A 22,071-nucleotide genomic window follows, 5' to 3' on the forward strand; every position below is an offset into this window, starting at 1 on the left:
CCTCTGGATTCCTGCCCACCTAGTCTTTGCCGCCTTAGGCAAATTCCCATTTCCTCCTAAGTAAAGAAGAGAAAGGGGTCTCTTGGGTTGCGGATTCCGGAAGAGGTAATACAGAAGCATGGGAGGCTGGAGAGCTGAGCTCACAGCCCACCCCTGCCTCTGACTCATGGTGTGACAGTTTGCTGGCCCCTCCGGGCACCCATTCGCCCATCAGTTTGCCTGCACTGGGCGGAAGGAGCTGTGTTCTCTCGCTCTGCCCTGGCCTCAGGGTCCCCGGGCTCCACTTGTTCTGGGCGGGGTTCTCAGCTGTCTATCAGTAGAGAGAGAGGGGCCGGATCTCTCCCTGGAAGATGAGCTGGGCGTATGATCTCCAAGCCAGGACCGCCTTCTTTGTGTGTCTGGAGGTGTCCCCTGCCCCAGCGCCCAGGTTAACCTGAAGACTGCCCTTTCCTCTTTTCCTTTTGGAGATTCAGGAGATGGGAGGGCCCTCCCCTCCCTCCGCCCTCGCTCCCCTCTCGCTGCTCTCCCCTGTCCCTCTTACTTGGCCTGTCTGTAACGCCTTCCCTCTGCTTTATTAATGCCCAGCCCTGGGGCACTAACTCCTCTCCCCGTGTCTCTAACAAGACTCCCAAGACCTTCCTCGCTCCCTGTCCCTTCCAAGAAGGAAAGAAGAAAGGGAGGTCCATGACCTCCCTCCCTCAGCCCAGAAGGAAGGCAGTCAACTGGGCCAGACCAGGCCATAGACCTCCCTGGGCCGTAGGGACAGCCCTAAAACCAGCCTAGAGGGCCTTCTGGGCTCAGTCCCTCCTTCCCCAGGAGACTGCTGCCTCCTGTGGGAAGTCTTCCTAACTGACAAGCCCTCAGGGCTGGCTCAGGCCCCCACCCCTGGGGCAGAGTGGACGGCCCTGGCTTGTGGCCCAGCCTGGCCTCCCTGGGCCCCCCCGGCCCTCCGGCCCCCCAGGACTGCCTTCTGAAATTCACCTGACTCTCTCTGCTTCCCTTACAGAAAGCACTCCGATCCGAGGTAAGAGGCTCTCTCCTCACCCTCCCGCCCACTCACGCTCTCTCTCGCTGCCCCCGCCGGCCCCCACAAGCTCCATGGGGGGCTGCACCCAGGCCCTTTCCATGTATTTACCCCTTGCCACCCTGCCCAGTGTCTGTCCAGTTCTGTGTCTCTGTCGCTGTGTGTGGCCAAGGGGCCGAGTGTGACCATGGCTGCCCTGCAGGCCACCTGGCCTCAGGGGAGGGGCTGTACCTCCCATGTCCCCCCAGAGCTCTGGGGGCCAGACGCTGATTGCTACTCTGTGCACAGGCCTTGTTTCTCTCCAGCCTCAGTCTTCCTATGCTTTGGATCTGAGGGTCCAGCCCGATGGAGCAGAGACAGCTAGTCTCAAAGGCCAACCCCACCTGTGCTGAAAAATAGACTGGAATAGGCCTGGGTGGGAGCCGTAGGGAAGAGTCCGTGTCTAGTCCTGGCTTTGCCATGGAATGCTGTGTGACCTAGAGTAGGTTCCCGGCCCTCCCTGGGCCGCCACAGTAATGGCTGCCTGCTGCTCCTCAGAGCCTTGAGGTTGGGGGAAAGGAAGAAGTGTGGGAAATGGGGGAAGAGCCTGCCTCCATAGTCCCCGAAGAAACTGATCCGGGATCCTCGTTTGTGGGTCCATGTCATTTCCGTGGGACAGCCACGAACAGCTGGGAAGGGGGACTTCTTGGGAGCGTGGACTGGATTTTCAGACTCCTGGTGCCGGGAACTCTGATACCTGGGATTCAGACTCCCGTTTTATTTGGTTATGAAAATGAGAACCATGACCCAGGCCTTTGATTTCAAACATACTTGTGGAAGCATTTGCCTCATTTTTACTTACTCGTGGGTGTTCAAGTCTTTTCCGAGGTCTGTGATTTTAAACATCCTTAAGGAGGTTCAGTACGCTTCATTTACCTGTGAAAATGAGTATTTGTTCCAGACGTGTGGTCTCTAAAATCCCTGGGGAAATGTTAGCCTCCTTCTCATTTACTCATGGGCACTGCGATGTTTGCTCAAGGCCCGTGCCTTCATACAGTCTGGAGAAGGTTTGTTCCTTTTTATATGTTCGTGGGAAGGAACCTATTTGATCTGGGCCTGTGGTTTCAAACAGAGAGGGGGGAAATCAGCCCTAATTTCATACACTCAGAGGCATTAAGATCTTTGATTGGGGCCGATGACTTTAAGGATACTTGAGGCAACTGGCCTCTTCTTTAAAGTTTTATTCGCTCATGACCAACAGATTCTTTGATCCTGGCTTGTGGGTATTGGAGGTTTTCATTCAGATTGCTGATTTCAAACACTCGCAGAGTGTCCCCCCTTAACCCGGGAGTGCCATGGCCCTGGGCATAGGACCGTAGTTGCAAACACTCTCGAGGAAGTTCGTTTGATGACTCCTCAGCACCAGGATCCTGAATCCAGGCCCGTGGTTCTAGAGCAGGTGGGTGAATTCGGACTTGCTTAGATGACATTGGGGGAATCCAGGGGGAAACTTAAGTTCCTCTTCAATCCGTTTCAGGGGCAGGAGGCTTTAATCCAAGTTTTTGATTTCAAACACACCTGATGTGTGTCATCTCAACATCCTTTACCTTAGCTAACGTGAGTTAGTCAGTTAGTCTTAGAGAAAGGCAACCTCGTCTCTCTCTACGGGCGCTGCCGGCTTTAAGATCTGTCATTCCACACACACTCGAGGAGCCCATTCCGTGTTCATTTACACATGGGCACCGGCTGAAACCAGGGGGACAACCACCAGATTCCTGAACCCACACGTCTCTTGGACCCAGGGTCTTGCAGATGACTGCTGTGGCTTATGAAGGCCAACTCAGTCCCCTTGGCCTGGAGGGCACACGTACCTCTCCAGCTCCACAGTGAAACCTGGCGGTCATTTCTAAAAAAACACCAGCCGGGCGCTCTGCCTGGTTTCCCAGCAAGAAAGGAGGCCTTGGTGGGGCACTGCAGTGCATTTAGGCTGGTGCTGGGCTGGGCTCGGAGTGCGGGGAGGTGGGGAGACGTGCCAGGGGACCCACAGCCCAGCCGGGGTTCCGGGCTAACTCATCTCTTTCATCTGCCTCTCTCTGGCCCAGACCGAGCAGGAGACAGGTGGCGCGGGGCTCTGGGACCGCCTGCCCGGCCCAGGCCCAGGCCCTCCCTGACTGGCCCGGCTTTGTCCCCTCTCCCCGCAGGGGCCCTGCAGATCGAGAGCAGCGAGGAGACGGACCAAGGCAAATACGAGTGCGTGGCGACCAACAGCGCCGGCGCGCGCTACTCCTCCCCCGCCAATCTCTACGTGCGAGGTAGGGACGCCGCATCCAGGTCGAAGACAGGGACCCGTCCTGTCCCGTTACCCCCTCCCTCCCTGGGCTCACAGCCTCCGGGCTCCCCTGTTCCCTGCAGACCCGAGCAGGAGGGCCCCCACCCCACCCCCTGGTCCCAGCAGGACCTTGGGTGAGGCGGCGTCCGTCTCTGGGCCTCAGTTTCTTGACCTCTACAATGGGGGCTGCTTACCCCCACCGCCCCCGTGCCTGGGACGGACACCCCAGGGGCTGTAGGACTTGGTGGGGAGGCAGGAGGGAATGGGGCAGGGCCAAGGGGGTCAGTCTGGGGCCCACAGGGCTGGGGGAGCCTGCAGGCCTCCGCCCCACCCCGCCCCCGCCCGCCCATCCGAGTCGGCTTCTGTGGTGTGTCGTGCCGTGCCCCCCCTTTGCTGTGTGCTTGCTTCGCTTCTCCAAACTCCGTGGCCTCTCGTAGCTCCCCGCTTCACCCCCCCGCAGCACCCTCGGTCCGAGAGCTGGGGGGGGGGTCTCTGAGGCCGCCCCCCGCCGGCCCCTGCACCTTTGGCTGTCCCAGAGCCCGGTGCTCTTTGTCTCCTGGTCCCCCTCAGGAAAGGACTCGTGTCGGCCCGAGCGAGGCCGGGGCCACGGCAGGCACTCGGGCCTGGGGCTCGGCACCCCATCAGGCCGCGGCCGGCACGGCACGCCAGCGAGACTGGTCGCTCTCGTCATGCCCGGGAGACCGGGTCCTTGTCCCAGCGCCCCACCCCCATCCCCCAAGGCGGCCCTGGGGAGCATCTACACAGACTTCCTTCTCAGTCCCTTGGTGTCCCTTCAGAGGCGCCGGAGGCGGGGGGAGCCTCCCCTTGTCCCCAGAGGCCTGGGTCAACCCCTCTTATCCCTGTGTTGGTTCTCTTCAGGTCTTCCAGAAATTGTAACCTGCCTCCTCCTCCTCCCTTTGCTTTCCTCCCTCTCCCGCCTCCCCGTGGCTGTTTCTGATCAGATCCGTGGTAGAAGCAGCTTCTGCTGCCAGGAAACAGGATCCCCCTTCGAGCCCCGGGATTGCCCTGATGGGCCCTGTGTACTTGACCTCACCCACACTTCTCCAGGCCTCAGTTTCCCCCACACGAGGCACCAAGCCCCCGCCATTTTCCAGCTAGGAGGCGGGAAGCTCCTCCCCACCCCCCCCACAGACTCTCCCCGCTTGGTCCCCACCAAGCGCAGCCCCACCAGGCCCCCCCAAAGCAGCTCCTTGGTTCTGCACCTTGGGTTGGACATCTGTCTCTGAGGAGGAGGCCTCGTGGGGGGAGGGAATGGGGATGTGGGCGCGAGGGTGGGCAGGGGGCAGACACCGACCCACTGCTGTGGCACCGCTGGTGAGTTGTAGCGCGTCCACGGCTCCCGCTGACTGGTCTTCGTCTAACCTGCTTATTTTTCTGCAAACACCTGGGATGGGGGTGTGTAAGTCTGGCAGGGTTCGAGGAGAGAGCGTGGACGGCAGGCATGGGGAGGGGGGGAGGCCTCTAGAGAGGGTGCAACAAGGGAGGGGGACCCCCCCGTGTCTTCATTCCCCTGGAGGTGGGGTCCCCCAGCATGAGCCCCTGATCTTTTGGGGGTCCAGCCTCCCAATCTTTGCCTGGGTCTCAGACGCTCCAGAAATGAATTTAAAAAAAAAAAAATCGTGGAAGACAAATGTAATATGTCAAGAAAAGAGAAAAAGGTCATTGCTGTTCTTTTTTATTTTTTAATTTTAATTTTTTTTTTTGGTTTAAAGAGAAAACAACAAACTATTGCAGCTTTTAGCCTTGGGAAGTCCTCTTTTTACTCTCTGTATCTCCCCTATTTTTTCTCTTCTCCCCATGTCATTGTGTTCTGCATCAAACCCCCTTTACATCCCTCAGAGCTTCGAGAAGGTTGGTGTGTTTTTTTCTTTTTTACTTTCTTTACCCACATTTTTACATTCCGAAAGCAACACACACGACACGCACACAGACACGCACACGCGCGCACACACGCAGACACGCACACGGAAAACGAGAGCCAGAGAGCTAACAAGTCAATAAATGACGGAATACGAGTAGTAAGCACGAAGCGAACAAAACAAAACAAAACAAAAAAACTGCCAAGCGAGAGCAAAAACCCAGAAAGACACGAAAATTTCAGCCGCGCCCAGCCCGGCCTAGGGCCGGCCGCACACATGCGATGCTTGCATTGTGGTCGCCTCTATGCATCCGTTGGTAATGTTGTTGCTAAGTTTTTTGCACTCCTCGTCGTCATGGTAACTTGGGCCTGATGCATGCCGGGAGAATGTAACAATTTCTCTGCATGCCACTCTTGTCGGTTTGGTTTGGTGAATTCCCAGCGCCTTCTGTTGGAGTGTTTTCTCGTCTCCTGTTCCGTTTTTCTCCTTTGGTTTCCTTCGTATTTCTTTCTTTCTTTCATTTAATTATTATTACGATTCTTTTTGGTTTTTTGTTTTGTTTTGTTTTTTGGGGGGGGGAAACCGATCAGTTCGTTTTTTTTTTTCCCCCTCCCATCCCCGTTCACCCTGGTCCCCTTCTCCCCCAGAGTGTTTCGTCTTTGGTTCTGTCTCGTGTTTACGTGCTATTTGGTTTCAGTTTCTTGGGCTGAGCTGTTCTGTGGTTGTTCTCCAAACGCATTGTGACTTAAAAGCCAGTGTTCCTGTCCCAGCTACCATCCAGGAGGGCGGTAGGGGTCCCACAGCTGGGATGCTGGGGCAGAAAGTGACCGCCTGCGCTCAAGGGCACAAGGGAGGTGACGTAGACAGATGGTGGGGTGTGTGGGGAGAGCAGCCCCATTTGCCCGGCCTCGCTGGCCAGCCCCCTTTGCCCCAGAGCTGACACCTCAGCCTCCCAGTGTAGCCATGTTGGAAGGGGGCTTAAGCAGGCATGTTCCCGCCTTTCCGCCTCGGCATGAGACTGCCTCCCTCTCCCAAACGACCCAGAAAACAGGCATTTGAAGCGCAGCTAAGTGGGCAACCAGCGTTTCGAGTCCCTGTTCACCAAGAGTGGCAGTCCAAACGTGGGAAGTGGCTGCCTGACATTGGGTCATCCTCTTGTAACAATGCATGCTTGGCTCATCGGCAGCACTCAAGATGGCAGCTGGAGTGGGCACAAATCCAGAACCATCTATCAGGAAATGTAGCATGACCGACTTCAGGAGAAAGGCACAGGCTGTTATCCCGCCGTCAGTGCTATGCCTTCGCCTCGCAGGCGACGTTGGCCGCTCCCTCCACCTCCACACAGGCTTCAGCCCCAGTCACGGGAGTCTTGTCCAGCAACACAGCACGGTCACTTTCTGAGTACCCGAGCATCAGAACTGTGGAATTCTGGAGAAAACCCAGGGGAACTTTGGACCTAGCCTCTCCCCCTTCTCTTTCTGCCTCCCCAGCTCTCCCACTGCCTGCCTCTCCCTCGCTTTCACTCTCTCTTTCTCTCCCTCTCTCTGTCTCTGTCTCTCTCTGTCTCCACCCTCCTCTCCCCACCCCTACCAGGGCATCTCTCTCCCGCAAACCTTTGGAGATTCAGAGATGCTAACTCCCATCTTCTCCCTCCCCGAAGAAAGGCAAGCCCTCGAGAATAACCACTCCAACCCCAAATTAAAAAAAGAAAAAAAATTTAAATTTCTAGCCCCCGACCCCTCAGCTGACTACCCAACATAGGTGAGAGTTGAGAGAGGAGGCTGGGCTACTGGGCCACCATTTCCCGGGACCCTCTTGTCGCTCACCTTCCTTCCCTAATCTCCCACTTACTGGGAAGTCCAGGGCAAGAGGACTTAGATGCAGTAAGAAGGGATTGATTTCTCCTATCTCCTTTGGAACCCAGAGTGAGAGCTGCCAGGCCGGCCCACAGAAGAGCTCCAAAAATAGAGGAGAGGATCTCCAGGCCCTCCAGCAAAGCTGGAATTAGAGCTGAGAGCTGACCGAGGGTCTTGGGCTCTGGCCCACGTGGATTCAAACCCCGCCTCTGCCCCTCCCTGGACTGTATAACCTTGGGCTAGACACCAGAAACCTCGGGGTCCCATTTTCTCATCTGCTCAAGAAGGGTCACCCCCTTACTAGCTCATAGGGGAGTTGGGAGGATTCCGTTGAGCTAATTAATGCTCAAGTGCCCTGTGTCGTGCATGGCGCCTAACAGATCGCTGGTGGGATTGTTGGAGAGCAGGAAAGGGGAGAGGTCAAGCAGTCCCTTCCCTCCTTTGGGGACCTCATCTGGCCCATGCTGTACCTTGCAGATCTGCTGTTGGAGTAGGATGGCTACAGCACACCACTCTGAAAAGAATTGTAGGCAAAGCAAATTCATGTGCTCAGATCTCATTTTTCGCTGGTGCTTTTTTCTGAACCCATCCCGTGACTTCATTTTCTCCTGGTTCCAACCCAATTCCTGTGAGAGCAGTGGCCATCCGAGAGCCCCCTGTCACTCTGCCAGGGAGTTCGGTGGCCAGAGAGTCCGAGAGGCAAAAAAAAAACCAGGCCCAGTTCGGGTGCTGAGCTACCTTGCTAAGAAGCACCAGCTCCGCCGGAAGAGGGGGGCCGCCTGCCCTGTCCCGCCCTAAAAGCTACAAACGTTTGCACAGTTGCTAGAGCAGCCTGAGCCGTGAGTGGGGGCTGCCGGGAGTCCCTGCCCCCAGCTGAACTCTAACTCCCCGTCACCCAGCTTCACTTCTGCTGACCCTGCTGGGTGGTTCCGCGGGCGGGATGTTCAGACGGGGCCCTTCCCCTCTGGAAACGGATCTCTGTGATGCAAAGGCCCACGATGTCCAAACCAAGCCCAGTTTTTCATTCCGCTTCCAGAACTCCCCTGGGGAAGGTGCAGCTCAGGTTTTTGACAAGGTGGGAAGGGGATCCACCTTCATTCTCCCTGGCTGTTAATTTTCTTGTTTGTCTCTTCAACATTGTAAAGCTTTAGGGTCTCACTTTAGTGGCCAAAGGTGGTGCCTTTACCCCTTGGTCTAGCGACGTAGTGTCATTGAACCATGGTGTGCGGGACCCAGTTAACTGGTGAGCCTGATGGCATGTGAGGGCTGGCTGGGAGAGCTCGCAGTGAGCTGGGGGCATGGGGAAGAGCGGTCCGCCTTCCAGGGACTCAGGATACCTTTAGGATTTCGGAGGAGGTCAGCAGGGGCTGGGACATTTCAGTGACAAGTCTTGACTTCTGAGCCCAGGAACCGGACTGAATGCCCAGTGGGTTTAGCCTGCCCCAATTTCCAGGTGGTCCCTGGAGCTCTCTCTCTGACCCGTCCTTTTTTTAAGATTTTATTTATTTATTTGACAGAGAGAGAGAGAGAGAGAGCACAAGTAGGCAGAGCAGCAGGCAGAGGGACAGGGAGAAGCAGGCTCCCCGCTGAGCAGGGAGCCCAATGTGGGGCTCGAAGGCAGACGCTTAACAACTGAGCCGAAGGCAGACGCTTAACGTCTGAGCCACCCAGACACCCCAGGACAGGTGGTTTTGAAAATTAAACCTCTGGCCCCTGAGCCATGTCAGATTAGTGGGTAGGACCTCTAGGTGTTTTCCTGACTTCTGGCCACGCCCCTGCCCCCCCCCCCCACTGCCTCCCGTAGCTCCAGAAAGACTTGCATTGGGGTATGTTGGTGAGCTCCCCAGTTCCTGCTGATCACGCCTGGCCATGCCTCCCCCTGCCCGCCCCCAAGACCCCTGACAGGACCCTGATAGGACCCAGCCCTTCTCCTCATCCCACCCTAATCCCAAGGGGAGAGGGGGCTCCAGGGTGGGGCGGCAGGGAGGGGGCGTTCTGCAGGAACACTGAGCTCTAGACCCTCTCGCCTGCTGCCTGCCTCACACCCTTTGCATTGCTCTTTCCTGTGTTCTGGGGGGGAGTGAGGGGAACATTAGATTACACCTTGTCATTTGGAAAGCCCCACGTCTCTGGCAGCCACAGCGAAGGGGGGGGGTGAGGAAGTCATTCAATTGTCAAGACGTCAATCCCATTTTCTGCTAGGACCCCCCCCCAAAAAAAAAAGTGGGGCAAGGGAGAGGGTACCAAAAAAAGGAAAAAAAAAATCAGTGTCGACAGTGCAGCAAAACGTCCAGCTAAAAATGCTAACAACTTGCTGAGGCTGCTGGTCAGCCCGTGGGCCCGGCTCCAGCCAGGTCCCTCCAGGCCTTGCACGCTATCTCCATGGCGGAGGGAGCTGGCGGTGGGAAGGAGGAGGCAGGATGGCGGAAAGGGGGCAAGAGCAGGAAGATGCCCAAGGCAGGCCATGGGCCTGTATTCGCCCCAACCCCCGCCCCGGCCCCAGGGCCACAGGCTGGGGTTCGTCCGAGGGGCTGAGAACCGGGCTTCGGAATCAGGCTCAGACCCCCTCCCTTCCCAGGACCGGTGTAATCTAAGCTTCGGTGAGCCTGTGGGGGCTGCGGAACTTCTTGGCATCTCCCCCCCACCAACCCGCATCCTCATTTTGGGGTTTGGAGGGGTACCCGCAACTCCCCTCACCCCAAAATGCCAGGCAGAGCTCCCCCTTCCTCCCTTGGAGCTGCGGCTTGCTGAATCGTTGAGATGTCTGACACTGTCGAGTTCCCTACCTAGTGCTTCCACCAGACCACCTCACTTTTGAGTTTTCCCTCACCCCTCCCCAACCTTTCTCCCCCGAACCCCACCCCCTTTGGTTTTTGAGTTTCTGCCTCTTCCTGCCTGGGGGAGGGGTCGTCTCCCGGTTGCTTTGACGGTTTTTGAGTTGTTTTTCCATGTGAATCGGGGTTTGAAGCGACCCACCCCCCCAACCTGCCACCCCCCCCACCGCCCACCCTCCTGACCCCCTCACCCATGCGGGTCCTCCCCGCTGGGACCCCCGGCTACTCGGTGACGAGAAGAGCTGGAAACGAGAGCCAGCTGGAGCGTGCTGAGGACCAAGGCTGGTGTGGTCCCCTTATAACCTGCCTGGACCCTCCATTCAGGTCGGTAATTGGGGGCGGGGGTCCCGTGGGGCCACTCCGTCCTGTGGGCTCTGCGCCCACCTTACTTTCTAACCCGCACCTCAAGCTTGCAGCCAGGGGTGGAAAGATGTAGTGGGTGGGTGTCAGCACCAAACTGGGCAGAACACAGAGGTCAGCCACTGGCCCTTGCTGCCTGGAAGGTTGCCCGGAGGCCTAATGCAACCCCTGAGGGGGTTCTGAGCCACCTAGTGCTGATGGGCGTGATCCTCCCCAAACTTGTGGCAAACCAGCCCTCCTCCTACAGTCCACCCTTCAAAGCAGACGAGGTGAATGAGAAAGCCGTAGGCAGAGTTTGTCAGCTTTTACATCCTATTGACAGGTCCATTTAACTGGTGGCTGCTGGCCATGTTCAGGATTGTGAGCACCAAAATGGCCGTTGTTGATAAATGCCCTTCCACATTTAGCCGACTTAGAATTAGCAATCCTATACCCCAGGTCTTTTATGTGTTCAAGAGAGATGCTTGTCCCTGCTTCTAAAAAAAGCTAGAGGTATATTCCAGATCTCCCCAGGGGAAGATATTTTAAGATAATTTCAGATGTGACGGGGGTCTGTGGGCCAAGATGTTGAGCCTTATTACACGGGGATAAATTTGGCTCATCCTTAACCTTCAAATCCTAAAGCTAGCACTTACTCTTTTTGATATTCCAATAATCCCTTTCTGTCTGAGTATCTTACTAATGGCTTCTGGACATTTGTTGTAATGACCGCTGGATAGTATTCAACTGGTGGTCCCTGGTTATTATTCAGTTGATAGTTATATGTAGATGATGGGGGTACTTTTGCCCTCTTTGTTGTCCCCAGAAGGTAAAGACACATGAGTTTGCAAGAGCCAGCTGCCAAGAAGAGACACTTGGCTGTAATTCTTGCTACTTGCCATAGCGAGAGAAGACTCAGGGACCGGGCAGTCCTGGCTTTGAGCTCTGGCCCCAGCAGTTTCTTGGTGTCTGCCAGCCGGCTCTATCACTTCTCTGAGCCTCCCCTGCCTCGTCCACAAAATGGGCACTAGAGATACCTGCCATACCACGTTGGAAGGGATAAAGGGGATAAAGGGATCATGGGGAGTCTACAGAAATTCTGCTTCCTTTTTAATGAATTCATCCCAGACTCCTGTAAGGTAGAGAATCTAGCTGATCTTCCCCCTATGCCCAACCCTGGAAGACCAGAAGGAAACTTTGCTGGCCCCATGCCCAGGCTGAGTACCTTCTGTGTGCTGGGCATTGCCTCGGTCGACTTAATGGCCTTCTGAGCATGTCCCCAGTTAGCTCCATTTCACAGATGAAGAAATCGAGGCACCCAGAGGACCTCCCCAAGGCCCATCGGGTTTATTCAACTACATCAGCTCTCCCACCTCTGCCTGGAGAGGTTTTCTGTGAGACTCTGAGGTTGGGAAGAATTTCCTTGCTGAGTGCTCAGCATGTCTGAGACGAGGGCTGGGCTGGTTTGCCCCGAAGGTTCTTCTTTGAGGATGTCACCTTCGTGGCCACCTTGAACCCGCAGCCTGGGTTCTCAAGTGCTGGGCGAGGAGGCCGGACCCTGTGTTCTGCCGCGGGCGGGGGGGCACCTCCCTGGGGAAGTCACAGCCCTCCTCCCTTTCAGACCCCGATTTTCAGCCCCACACATTCCATGTCTTCTTGTTTTGTTTTGTTTTGTTTTCTTTTTTTTTTCTTTTTTTTTCCCTTTTTGGTTTTGGGTGTTTAGTTACGGAGGGGATTTTTGTTTGGTTGGGGTTTTTTTTCGGATTTTTCCTTTGTTTTTTCCACTTTGTTTTTTCATTTGTTCCTCCTGGTTTTGTTTTGGACGTCGATGCCGTTTTCTGTCCTTGATTAATTAGCTCCCCACGCTCATCCCCCATCGTGTTCTGTTTCCATGACAACGCAGCGTCGGGCATCCCACTCATGCCTCGCTGTGGATGCCGGCGGCTGGCCTGGACCGTGTCCGCTGGCTGGCCAGACCCCATTCTCCCCCAACTCCCCCCACCCTCCACCCAGCCCTGCCAGAAAGCCGCCCCCATCCCGGTGCCCTGCCCCGCCCCTCACCCCCAGTCTGTCTGCATGGCCCCTCTGTCTCCCCGACCCCGCACCCCCACTCCTCCCCTTCACCGATACCTTCCACTTCCTCCATCCCGTCTCCAACGTGACACTGGACTTTTCGTGGGGCTTCCTTTTCCGAAGGGCTGCCACTGCTTTGCCCTGCCCCCCACCCCCACGGTGCTGCCCCCCCTCCTCTTTGCCTCCAGCCATCCGGATTCAGGGAGCAGGGGTTGGGATTTCCAGCTCAGGAGCCAGGCTGCTTCCTTTTGTCCCCTGGAGCCCCCCCCTCTGTAAGGCAAGCCAGGCCCCTGACAGCCATGCCCCCCCCCACCCATAGCGTGTGGAATCTGAGGCAGGTCAGGGTGCCACAAGTCACCTTGTGGCCCTCTTGAGCCTTGTTCAATCTCCAGTCTCATCTCTGTAGTTCCAGACAAGTCTCCCCGACCCGCCCAAAGCTGGGGACCCACCCACGCGACTTCTCGTGGCCCCCAAGGTTTTAGCCAGGGACACCCTCTTTCGGGCTCGAAGGATCTACTAGGTCCCCCCAGTTCCCTCCTGCTGAAGTTAAACGTCAGTGGGCAGCCGTGCCTTGTGGGGGTTCAGGTGCCGTTAGCGTCTGCACCTCCCCCCGGCCCCGAAACCCGTCCAGCTTCCGAAAAGGGAGCCCCCGAAATGCCTCCTGCCGCCTTCACGGTCCACGAGGTTGGGACAGAAGGCCGCACCCGCCTCCCCGCTGAGAGACGCACAGAACATGTCCCTGTTTTCTCAACGTTCAAGCTCATTCCCTCGTTTTATTATTATTATATTATTATTATTAATTGATATCCTATTTATGATTCTGCCAGGGCTGTGATGTGACAATGTGACGTGTCACATTGGGTCACATCCGCTAGAATTAATATGCAGCATTGAAGTGGGCCCCCTCCTCCCTCCTTCTCTGTCTCTGCCCCACTCCTCTCTCTGGGCCTGTCTTCCTGTTCTGTCTCTCCCGTGGCTTCTCTCTCTTCTCCGGCTCCCACGAGGGTGCACTGAAGGCTCCTGAAACCCAGGCCTCTTCCCTTGCATTACCTCTCTCTCTCTCTCTCTCTTTCTCTCTCTCTGTCCCTCCTTCTGCCTCGCTCTCTTTCTCTCAACCAACCTCTCTTGCATGCTGTTTGTGACTCTGAGAGCTGCATCTATCAATGGAAACTTGTCAGATCCGACAGAAGCTTTTAGAAGGGTTTCTAAACCCAAAAACCACAAAAATTTCATTAGAGTTTCTCATCTTTTCCTCGAGGCCCCCGGGAAGTGGGTAGGACCCCCTGAGTCCCCGGAGGGGACGAGGTTGGGGGCCGAGGTCCCGGCCCCCTCTGCCTCCCGGTGCCGTCGGATTCCGGGATGCTCCCCTTCTGGCTTCCCCAGAGCCCCCTCCCTCCTCAGCACCCCCCACCCCCGAACACTGGCAGCCAGAATCTTCCGAAGCTCCCCACTTGGGAGAGCAGGCGGAGGGGCTGCTCCCCGAGGCCACGTCTTGTCAGCAAAGATGAGAAACAGCTGATAAATTTTTGTGTTCGTAACTGTGCTGTGACCAGCCACTCTGGTCTCTGAAACCCTGTTGCTATGAAATAATGCTTCATGTCTCTTTTTATTATATATCGATATATCTCTCTATATATTGTTTGTGAAGTACCTTCCTTTGAAGTTTTGGTTTCTTTGTGTTGGAATTTGATTTTTTAATTTGGTTTTTTTGTTTCCTTTTCATTTGGAAGAAAAAAAATTTCAGCTGGGGGGAAGGAAACAGCCCTGTTTATATTTAAATTGTTTTCCACTTTTTTTTCCTTTTTTTTCTTTCTTTCCTTCCTTCCTTCCTTTCTTTCTTTCTTTCTTTCTTCCTGCTTTTCTTTCTTTGTCCCCTCTGCATCCCGTCTCCCCGACCCCCCCACCCTACACCCCTCCCCCCTACCCACCGCCGCCCACCCCCAGTCCGTCGCGTGGCTCCACGATTCTCCATCTTGCCCATGAGCCACGAGATCATGCCAGGTGGCAACGTGAACATCACCTGCGTGGCCGTGGGCTCACCCATGCCGTATGTCAAGTGGATGCAGGGGGCCGAAGACCTGACGCCCGAGGACGACATGCCCGTGGGTCGGAACGTGCTGGAGCTCACAGACGTCAAGGACTCCGCCAACTACACGTGCGTGGCCATGTCCAGCCTGGGCGTCATTGAGGCCGTGGCTCAGATCACAGTGAAATGTAAGTGGGGCCCGTGGGGTTGGGTGGAACAGGTGGAAAAGCTCTAAGTTCCCATGCATGGTCATTCGTGGCTTCGGTCATTCGTGGCTGTGGAGGGGACAGTTGTCTCGTGAACAGATATTTGTTGGTTGGGTGTTATTCTGGGCCCAGCCCTTTGGAGCAAGGCACGGTCTCATTCTTCCGAGCGTAGAGTCCAGCGTGGGAGACAACCACATAGCCAAGGCAGCTGCGATGGAGCTTCCCTGGGATTGTGACGGGGATCCCGTGGCACTGTTCAGACCCCTAGAGTAAAGGTCTCATCTCCCAGGAAAGTTGGTCAGAGAAAGATCTAGAGTTGAGTAGGTACGAGCCAGGGAAGATGGAGAATGCTTCTAAGGGAAGGAAATGGACTGTGCTGACTCAGAGAGGTGGGGCTGGGCTGGAGGATTGTAGGTTCTCCTGGCGTCTCGGGTTCATGGTGAAATTCAGAGGAAGGTGCCCAAATATTCTTCCAGCTTTAGAAAAGGAGCAGCAAACAGATAGCCTGCAGACTGCATCTGGCCCTTCACTTGTTTTTATTAATAAAGTTTTATTGGCACACAGTCACACCCATTCACCTGTGTCTTGTGTATGGCAGTTTTTGGGCCATAGGGGCAGAGCTGAATAGTCTCAACAAAAGACTCCCTGGTCTCCAAAGCTGAAAATAGTTACTGTGGGGCCCTTTGTGGCAGAGTTTGCCAAGCCCTGTCCTTGGGCCAGAGTTCACCAAACCCCGCTATACGTGATGGGATGGGCGGGTCATGAGGCCTGTGGTCACTGCCGAGGAAGTCAAGGCGCAGCGAGGTTGGTTGTTTGGCTGAAAGTCACCCGGCCTTCGGGGTCTGCAGCCCGTGTCCCTGACATGTGACCGTGCCTCACACCCACAGCTCTCCCCAAGGCCCCGGGGACTCCCGTGGTGACAGAGAACACAGCCACCAGCATCACCATCACATGGGACTCCGGCAACCCAGACCCGGTGTCATACTACGTCATCGAATATAAATCCAAGAGCCAAGACGGGCCCTACCAGATCAAGGAGGACATCACCACGACGCGTTACAGCATCGGTGGCCTGAGCCCCAACTCAGAGTATGAGATCTGGGTGTCTGCTGTCAACTCCATCGGCCAGGGGCCCCCCAGTGAGTCAGTGGTCACCCGCACGGGCGAACAGGCCCCAGCGAGCGCCCCCCGGAACGTGCAGGCGCGCATGCTGAGCGCCACCACCATGATTATCCAATGGGAGGAGCCCGTGGAGCCCAATGGCCTGATCCGGGGTTATCGCATCTACTACACCATGGAGCCCGAGCACCCTGTCGGCAACTGGCAGAAGCACAACGTGGACGACAGCCTGCTGACCACCGTGGGCAGCCTGCTGGAGGACGAGACGTACACCGTGCGCGTGCTGGCCTTTACCTCTGTGGGCGACGGGCCCCTCTCGGACCCCATCCAGGTCAAGACACAGCAGGGAGGTGAGGTGCCCGTGGGAGGGGCGGACAGCAGGATTCCAGTGGTGGAAACAGAGAGGAGGCGGCAGGGGTGGGGCAGGGGTGGGGCAGGGGCGGGGCGGGCAGTCAGGTACCTCCAGCCTCCAGCAGGCTCATCTTGCCTACAAGCCCCAAGGTGGGTTTTTCATCCTGCATGTATGCTTTGAAATCCTTTCGTGCTAGCGTTTCGAACGCAGGAAGTTGTCCCAGAAGTCTCCCATTTCTGTCTTCTCTTGGGAAATTTGATTTGGCAAGGCCACAGGGCTACGATGGGACGTCCAGATGGGTCCTGGTGGCTGTGTCTGAGGTTGAGAGCTCCTGCTCTCTGTTCCCATTGGAGAGACGGATGCCACCTGCTTTGAAATTATAAAGGGAAAGGGTATCCGTCCAAAGGCAGTGGGCTGGCCGCCTGGCTGCTCAGGTGGAGGGGCAGGGTTGGGGGGTTGGGCATTTAGGTGCGTGGGGCCCCGGCTCTCTGTGGGTTTCCCTTCTTTTCTGGTCCGGCTCAGGCTTCAGAACCTCAAAGTCGAGAAGGCTCAGCAGCTGCTCAAAGTGAAGGGCGGAAGGGTCGGAATTGTGCTGCTAGAGGACGCGCAGGACAGGGACTCGGTGTTTTGAGACATCACCCCTACAGTCTCTGTCATTCAGTTTGGGGGAAGCAGAGAGCGTGGGGGAGTTGCAGTGGGTCCCCAGCGCAAAGAAGCACAGTGGAGAACATTCGGGAACGAGCAGCCTCGCCTCCACGGCAGTTGCTGAGCTCCCTGGGGCTCTTTTTTTGGAGAATGGGGACCCCTGGCACGTTGGGCGCCCCAGGAGGGGACCTCTCCCCGGCGATCCCCATTTCTCCTCCTCTCCCCTCCCCCACAGTGCCAGGCCAGCCCATGAACTTCAGGGCCGAGGCCAAGTCGGAGACGAGCATCGGGCTCTCGTGGAGCCCCCCACGGCAGGAGAGCATCATTAAATACGAGCTCCTGTTCCGGGAGGGCGACCACGGCAGAGAGGTACGGGGCCGGGGCGCCGGGGGCGAACACCGTACAGGGGTGGGCCGGGTTGCGGGGGGTGGGGGGGCTGCGGGAGGGGGCGGGGCGGCGGGCCCTCCGGACTTGCTGACTCGGCGCCCGGATGTCTCTCCTCCCCCTGCTCGGCCTGCGGCGGACTGCGCATTTCTCCGTCCCTTCCACGTCTCTGTCCCTTTTCCTCGCTGTCTCTGTCTCTGTGTCTCCGTTTGTCTCTTCTGCTCTTGTTGTGTCTCTTTCACCATCTCTGTGTCTCTGTCCGTGGGTCTGTCTCCGCCTCTGCCTGTCTCCGCCTCTGCCTGTCTCCATCGCCCCGCCCCGCCCCCAGGTGGGGAGAACCTTCGACCCAGCCACGGCCTTCGTGGTGGACGACCTCAAGCCCAACACGGAGTACGCCTTTCGCCTGGCGGCCCGGTCTGTGCAAGGCCTGGGCGCCTTCACCTCGGTGGTGCGGCAGCGCACACTGCAGTCCAGTAGGTGTCTCGCGGACCCCGCCCTTCCCTGCGGGGGGGCCCCGGCGCACGCTAACCCTGGCCGCGCCGCCGGGGGTGGGGGGCGCCTGGCCTCCGACGTGCCCGCCCATGCTGCGCTGGGGGTTCCCGCAGGCCCCGCCTCCCCCCACCCCGGCTCCCGGGCGTAGAGCCCTGGGGGGGGCCGAGGTGTGCCCCCTACATCGGGGCCAGGTGTGGACCGCACCTTCTCTCTCCTCCCCGCCCCCACTCCCCCACTGCCCTGTATCTGGGGCTCACGGAACAGCCGCGCTGTGCCCGCTCCTAGGCCTCGGGAGGGCTCCTCGAGGCTGTCCCAGCTCACGCCCGGCCATTCCCAGACCTCTTGGCTGTACAGAGACCCGCCGCCTCCCCAGGTGGCTCTGCCCCCTGGTCCCCCACTGCCAGGAGCAGGAGGGGAGGGGGTGCAGGTCCCAGGACAGGCTCTCAAGTCCCTGGAGCTCTTTGCTGTGCCCGCCCTGCCTCCCTGTCACAGACAAGTCACCTTTTGGCCAGAATACTGCAGCCGACAGCTGGCTCCAGGCCGCATCGTGGCCTCTAACGCCGCCCTGCTTGCCTGCTCTGAGCTCAGGGCCGGGGCAGGCCGCTGATCCCGCTGTCTCCCCTCCTCCCTCTGCCCCTCTTCTGTGCTAAGCCTAGCCCAGTGTGGCCTCCACTGCCGTGGCCCTCTCCCCCTTCCCTCCCCCTTCTCAGTCAGTCACAGCGCAGGCCTTGTTCCGGAAGCAGCCTTGGTGTTCAGACCTTCACATCCCCCTGGGTGTGTGCACACGGGTCAGTCGCGAGTGACGGCAGCTTGGGCCTGGGGGTCTGAGCTGCTAGGATCAGTGGCCTCGGAGACACAGCACCCCTGCCACCCCCAGCCCCCTTCCCTCCTCCCTACTCCCCTGTGCCAAGCGGAGCGCTCTGCAGCTCCCCGGCGTCTGGGCGTGTTTGTGCGTGAGGCGATCAGTGAGGGTGTCCTGTGGCTCGGGCGGCCACGTGAGAGAGATGGGCACAAGTGCCGCGAAGGTGAGTACGCGCTGGTCTCAAGCAGGTTCACAAAAACGGCTCACCCTGCGTGCCCCCCTCCACCAGCCTGTGCCCTAGTAGCTCTAGGCCACACGGAGTCCAGAGCCCAAATGGAGACACACACACACACACACCTCCCCCAGCTCCGCAAGCTTTCTACACCATGGCCAAGAGCCACACCTGCCCAGAAGTGGGGAAGCTGGCACTGCGTGCCCCCAGTGCCTGTCCATGGGTCTGTCACACCCTCCCCCACCTCCCCAAGATGTCACGCAGGTTGGGCCGGATTGTGAAGGAGGCGGCCTCCACGGTCGTCAAGAAAGCGGCTTTGGCCCAGCCACGTGAACCTCCGGGGCGGCCCAGGACAGGGAGTGGGGGAGAAGGTACTCCCCACTTCTCATCCCAGGATGGGTGGGGCCCGAGAGAACTGGCAGCAAGACCAGGGCCAGGCGTATCCCCCTGGGGACGGCGGGCTTCTTAGGCTGAACTCAAGGGTAGGTGGAGGCCAGACCACTCAGCCGTGGGTCTCCCCACACCGTCTCACCTTCCCGCCTCGTCGGCGCCAGTCTGGAACTGCAGCGTGCCCACGCTGGGGGCCGGAGCAGGGCTTGGGCCCGCTTGCGTCCAGAGACCCACCCAGAGCTCGGTCTGGCCTTATAGCTCAACACTCAGCCACTCCCTCCCTCGTAAGAAAGTCTTTTAAGTTAGCAGTTGAAGAGTGGAAGGTAGGTAACCAGACTGGGAGTTTTCTGGAAGGCGTCTTTCTTTCTTTTATTATGGTTTTTCTCATCATCATCACCATCACCGTTGTTTTTTATTTTATTATGGTTTTGATTTTATTTTTCCTCCCCCTTTCTCTGCGAATCCATTCCTTCCGGCACATTCTTTGGTTGGTTTTCCCACTCCTGCCTGATTCCCCCAGGCACTTTTGGTTGGGGTGGCTGGTCAAGAAATGGGAGAGAGGGCCCCGCTTGTCTGGTATCAGAGGAGGGGATGTCGGCATTTCACTTTAAGTGAGGCCGGAGGGTCATTCTGTTTGAAGTAAGCCGTTGGGAGAGGCCTCTGAGGTGTCTGGTAGTCTGATATGTTTGATAGGATAGGACCCTCTGTTTCTCCTCTGGTCGCCCTGGCAGGCAGTGTGCACGTACAAGTACTCTCTAGACATGTGCTCACTGAACAAATGGGCTGCCATGGTAGTAGGGGTTCTGTGTGCCTTGACATAGGCACTATGTGTGACATAGGCGACATGTGTTCTGTGTGGCTTGCCTTGAAGCAAAGCCAGTGGCCTCCCTGGGCCTCTCTGCAGGCAAGAAAAATTCCGGAGCCACGGGCAGTTGAAGTCACGTAGCTCCAGCCGTCCTCAGCTGGACTGAGGCTGAGGTCTCAGTCCCCATTCTCAAGTCAAGACAGCCCCTGGACAGCTGAGCCTGGGTTCGAATCCTGGCTCTAGCCGCATGCCCTTGGCAAGGCAGCTTTGCTGTTTCTAGCCTCCGTTTTCTTCCTCTGTGAAGTGGGAGGTGATATGTGAAAAGCACCCAGGGTAGGTGGGGTCTGGCACCCAGTAGGTCTACAAGCGGTGATCATAGAAGACCAGGCAGCTGGGCTTTGAAATTAATTTCCCTGCGGGTAAGATGGAGTGAGGCTGGAGGGATGATAGTTCTGGCCATTTATGCATCTTAAGAATTAAATGACGTTCCATGAGGGGACACATGCTGAGTGTAAAGGGCTAGGTTATGGGGTGTGCACAGGGTAAATGGCCTTAATACAGTCTCCTAGTAGGTGCGGAGCAGATGGGGGCTTAATGTTCTTTTCATAAAGCCCCCGAACACGCCCAGTAGGTGCTTAATATGTGTGAACTATCGCTGCTATTTAACAAAGCCCTTAGCACACTTCTTGGCACACATTAGGTGCTTCATAAATGCTCTTTTAATTCTAAGCACGGATTGGCATGGTGCTGAGCACATAATTGGCGTGCAATGAACGGATGCCATCAGTTGTTTATAACAAGCTTCCCTGGTGCCCAGAACCGGGGGCTGCGGTTGTTCTGTGAAGCCTTTGACAGAACAGCTGGTATACAGTAATGCTCAGTAGGTGGTGCTTTCTTAAAGGAGGTTGGCCTGGCTTTAGGCACATGGTAGTTGCTCAGATAAGAGCCGTTGTCTCTGAGGAGGCCTAGCATGGTTTCAGGTACACAGGTTTTGCTCAGAACATGATGTCATCATCTGCAAAGCCTTTGGCCCTGGGTGTGCAAACAGTAGGTGCCCAAGAAGTGAAAACTGTTACTGTTTACATAGAAGGCCCTTAGCACAGTCCTCGGCACAGAGTAGGTGCTTAAGCGAGGACTATCGATGTGCTACAAGGCCCTTAGCACAGGGCCTAGCACATGGTAGGTGTTCGGTAGGTAGGGGCTTTTCTCAGTAAGGCCTGTAGCACAGGGCCTGGCACGTAGTAGGTCCTCATTCCATGGGGACTACTGCTGTTAACTGATAAAGTGCCTGGTGTGGAGAGGTTCTGTGTAAATGGCAACTGGTGTTTTTATCTTCAAAGGGCTAGCAATGCCCAGCCCATAGTAGGTCCTCAATAAATAAGACTTGGCCATTAATCTGTGATGGCCATAGTGTGGTGCTGGAAGAACAATGATCTGTAAAGACCTTGGCACACAGTAGGTGCTAATCGGGGCTGTGCCATCCGTAAGGTCCTGAGCCTGGGACCTGACCTGGTGGTGTCCAGGCTACAGACACTTGTATTACTCCCCTACAAAGCCCTTGGCATGCTCACTGGCAAACAGTAGGTGCTCAAAACACAGACATGATTTTGTCTCCCAGGTGAGGCTGAGAGGGTGGTCCTAGCTGAAGTAAGCCATGGGGTGGCCTCCAGGACCCCTGAGAGAACAGGTGTCCAGTACACAGATGCTTTTACTGTCAACCTGCAAAGCTCTGACACTGTGTCTGGCACACAGTAGGTGCCCAATAAATGGGACTTTTGCTGCTTTTACCCTGGCAGTCCTACTCCCCTGGCGCACAGTAGGTGTTCAGCAAATAAATGCATTTACTGTTATCCTGTAAAGCTCAGTGCCATGCCTAGCACACAGTAGGTGCCTGATAGATGGGGCTTTTCGTGTAATTACCTGGCATGGTGCCTGGCACATAGTAGGGGTTCAGTAAACGGATGCTTCTACTGTTAGTCCGTGACACCCCCGGCACCGTGCTGAGCTCACGATAGCTCTCCTAAAGGGGGATGTTCCCACTGTTCCCCAGGCCCCGCTGCGTGCCGGGCAGGTGCAGCCCCCGGCGCTGAGCCCGTGTTCTTGGCCAGCCCTCCCGGCCCCCATCCCCACCCGTCCATCTCACCTTTGGTTGACACCCGCTTTTTTTGGGTTCGACTTCTCTTTGGTTTGGTTCTGTTTTGTTTGTTATCATCTTCTGTTTTATTTTCTCTTTCCCATCTTTTGTTTCCCCGTCCCCTCCCCGCCCATCCCGCCTCCCCTCCCCACCCCCACGTTCTCCCCCCT

The 22,071-nt window shown here is 56.9% G+C and overlaps 1 protein-coding gene and 1 long non-coding RNA gene across 21 annotated transcripts in view; both read left to right on the forward strand.

Annotated features, from left to right (window-relative positions):
- The window catches only part of PTPRS (protein tyrosine phosphatase receptor type S), a 94,683-nt gene that overhangs the window by 50,946 nt on the left and 21,666 nt on the right, over positions 1-22,071 (forward strand). For 8 of the 20 annotated variants that reach the window (XM_047708652.1, XM_047708716.1, XM_047708688.1 and 5 more), the window contains exons 7-13: positions 1,007-1,024; positions 3,205-3,315; positions 5,193-5,204; positions 14,259-14,528; positions 15,434-16,015; positions 16,898-17,031; positions 17,375-17,519. In XM_047708652.1, coding sequence (XP_047564608.1) covers positions 1,007-1,024; positions 3,205-3,315; positions 5,193-5,204; positions 14,259-14,528; positions 15,434-16,015; positions 16,898-17,031; positions 17,375-17,519 — 1,272 coding nt within the window. The remainder of the gene's footprint in view (positions 1-1,006; positions 1,025-3,204; positions 3,316-5,192; positions 5,205-14,258; positions 14,529-15,433; positions 16,016-16,897; positions 17,032-17,374; positions 17,520-22,071) is intronic. The other 12 variants (XM_047708707.1, XM_047708733.1, XM_047708723.1 and 9 more) reach the window with 3 other exon arrangements.
- On the forward strand, positions 17,526-22,064 carry LOC125088505 (uncharacterized). The gene is made up of 3 exons (XR_007123732.1): positions 17,526-20,755; positions 20,791-21,226; positions 21,352-22,064. It is a non-coding gene; the product is annotated as an uncharacterized LOC125088505 (long non-coding RNA).

The sequence above is a fragment of the Lutra lutra genome, chromosome 1 (assembly GCF_902655055.1).
Source record: "Lutra lutra chromosome 1, mLutLut1.2, whole genome shotgun sequence".
In the NCBI taxonomy this organism is placed as follows: domain Eukaryota; kingdom Metazoa; phylum Chordata; class Mammalia; order Carnivora; family Mustelidae; genus Lutra; species Lutra lutra.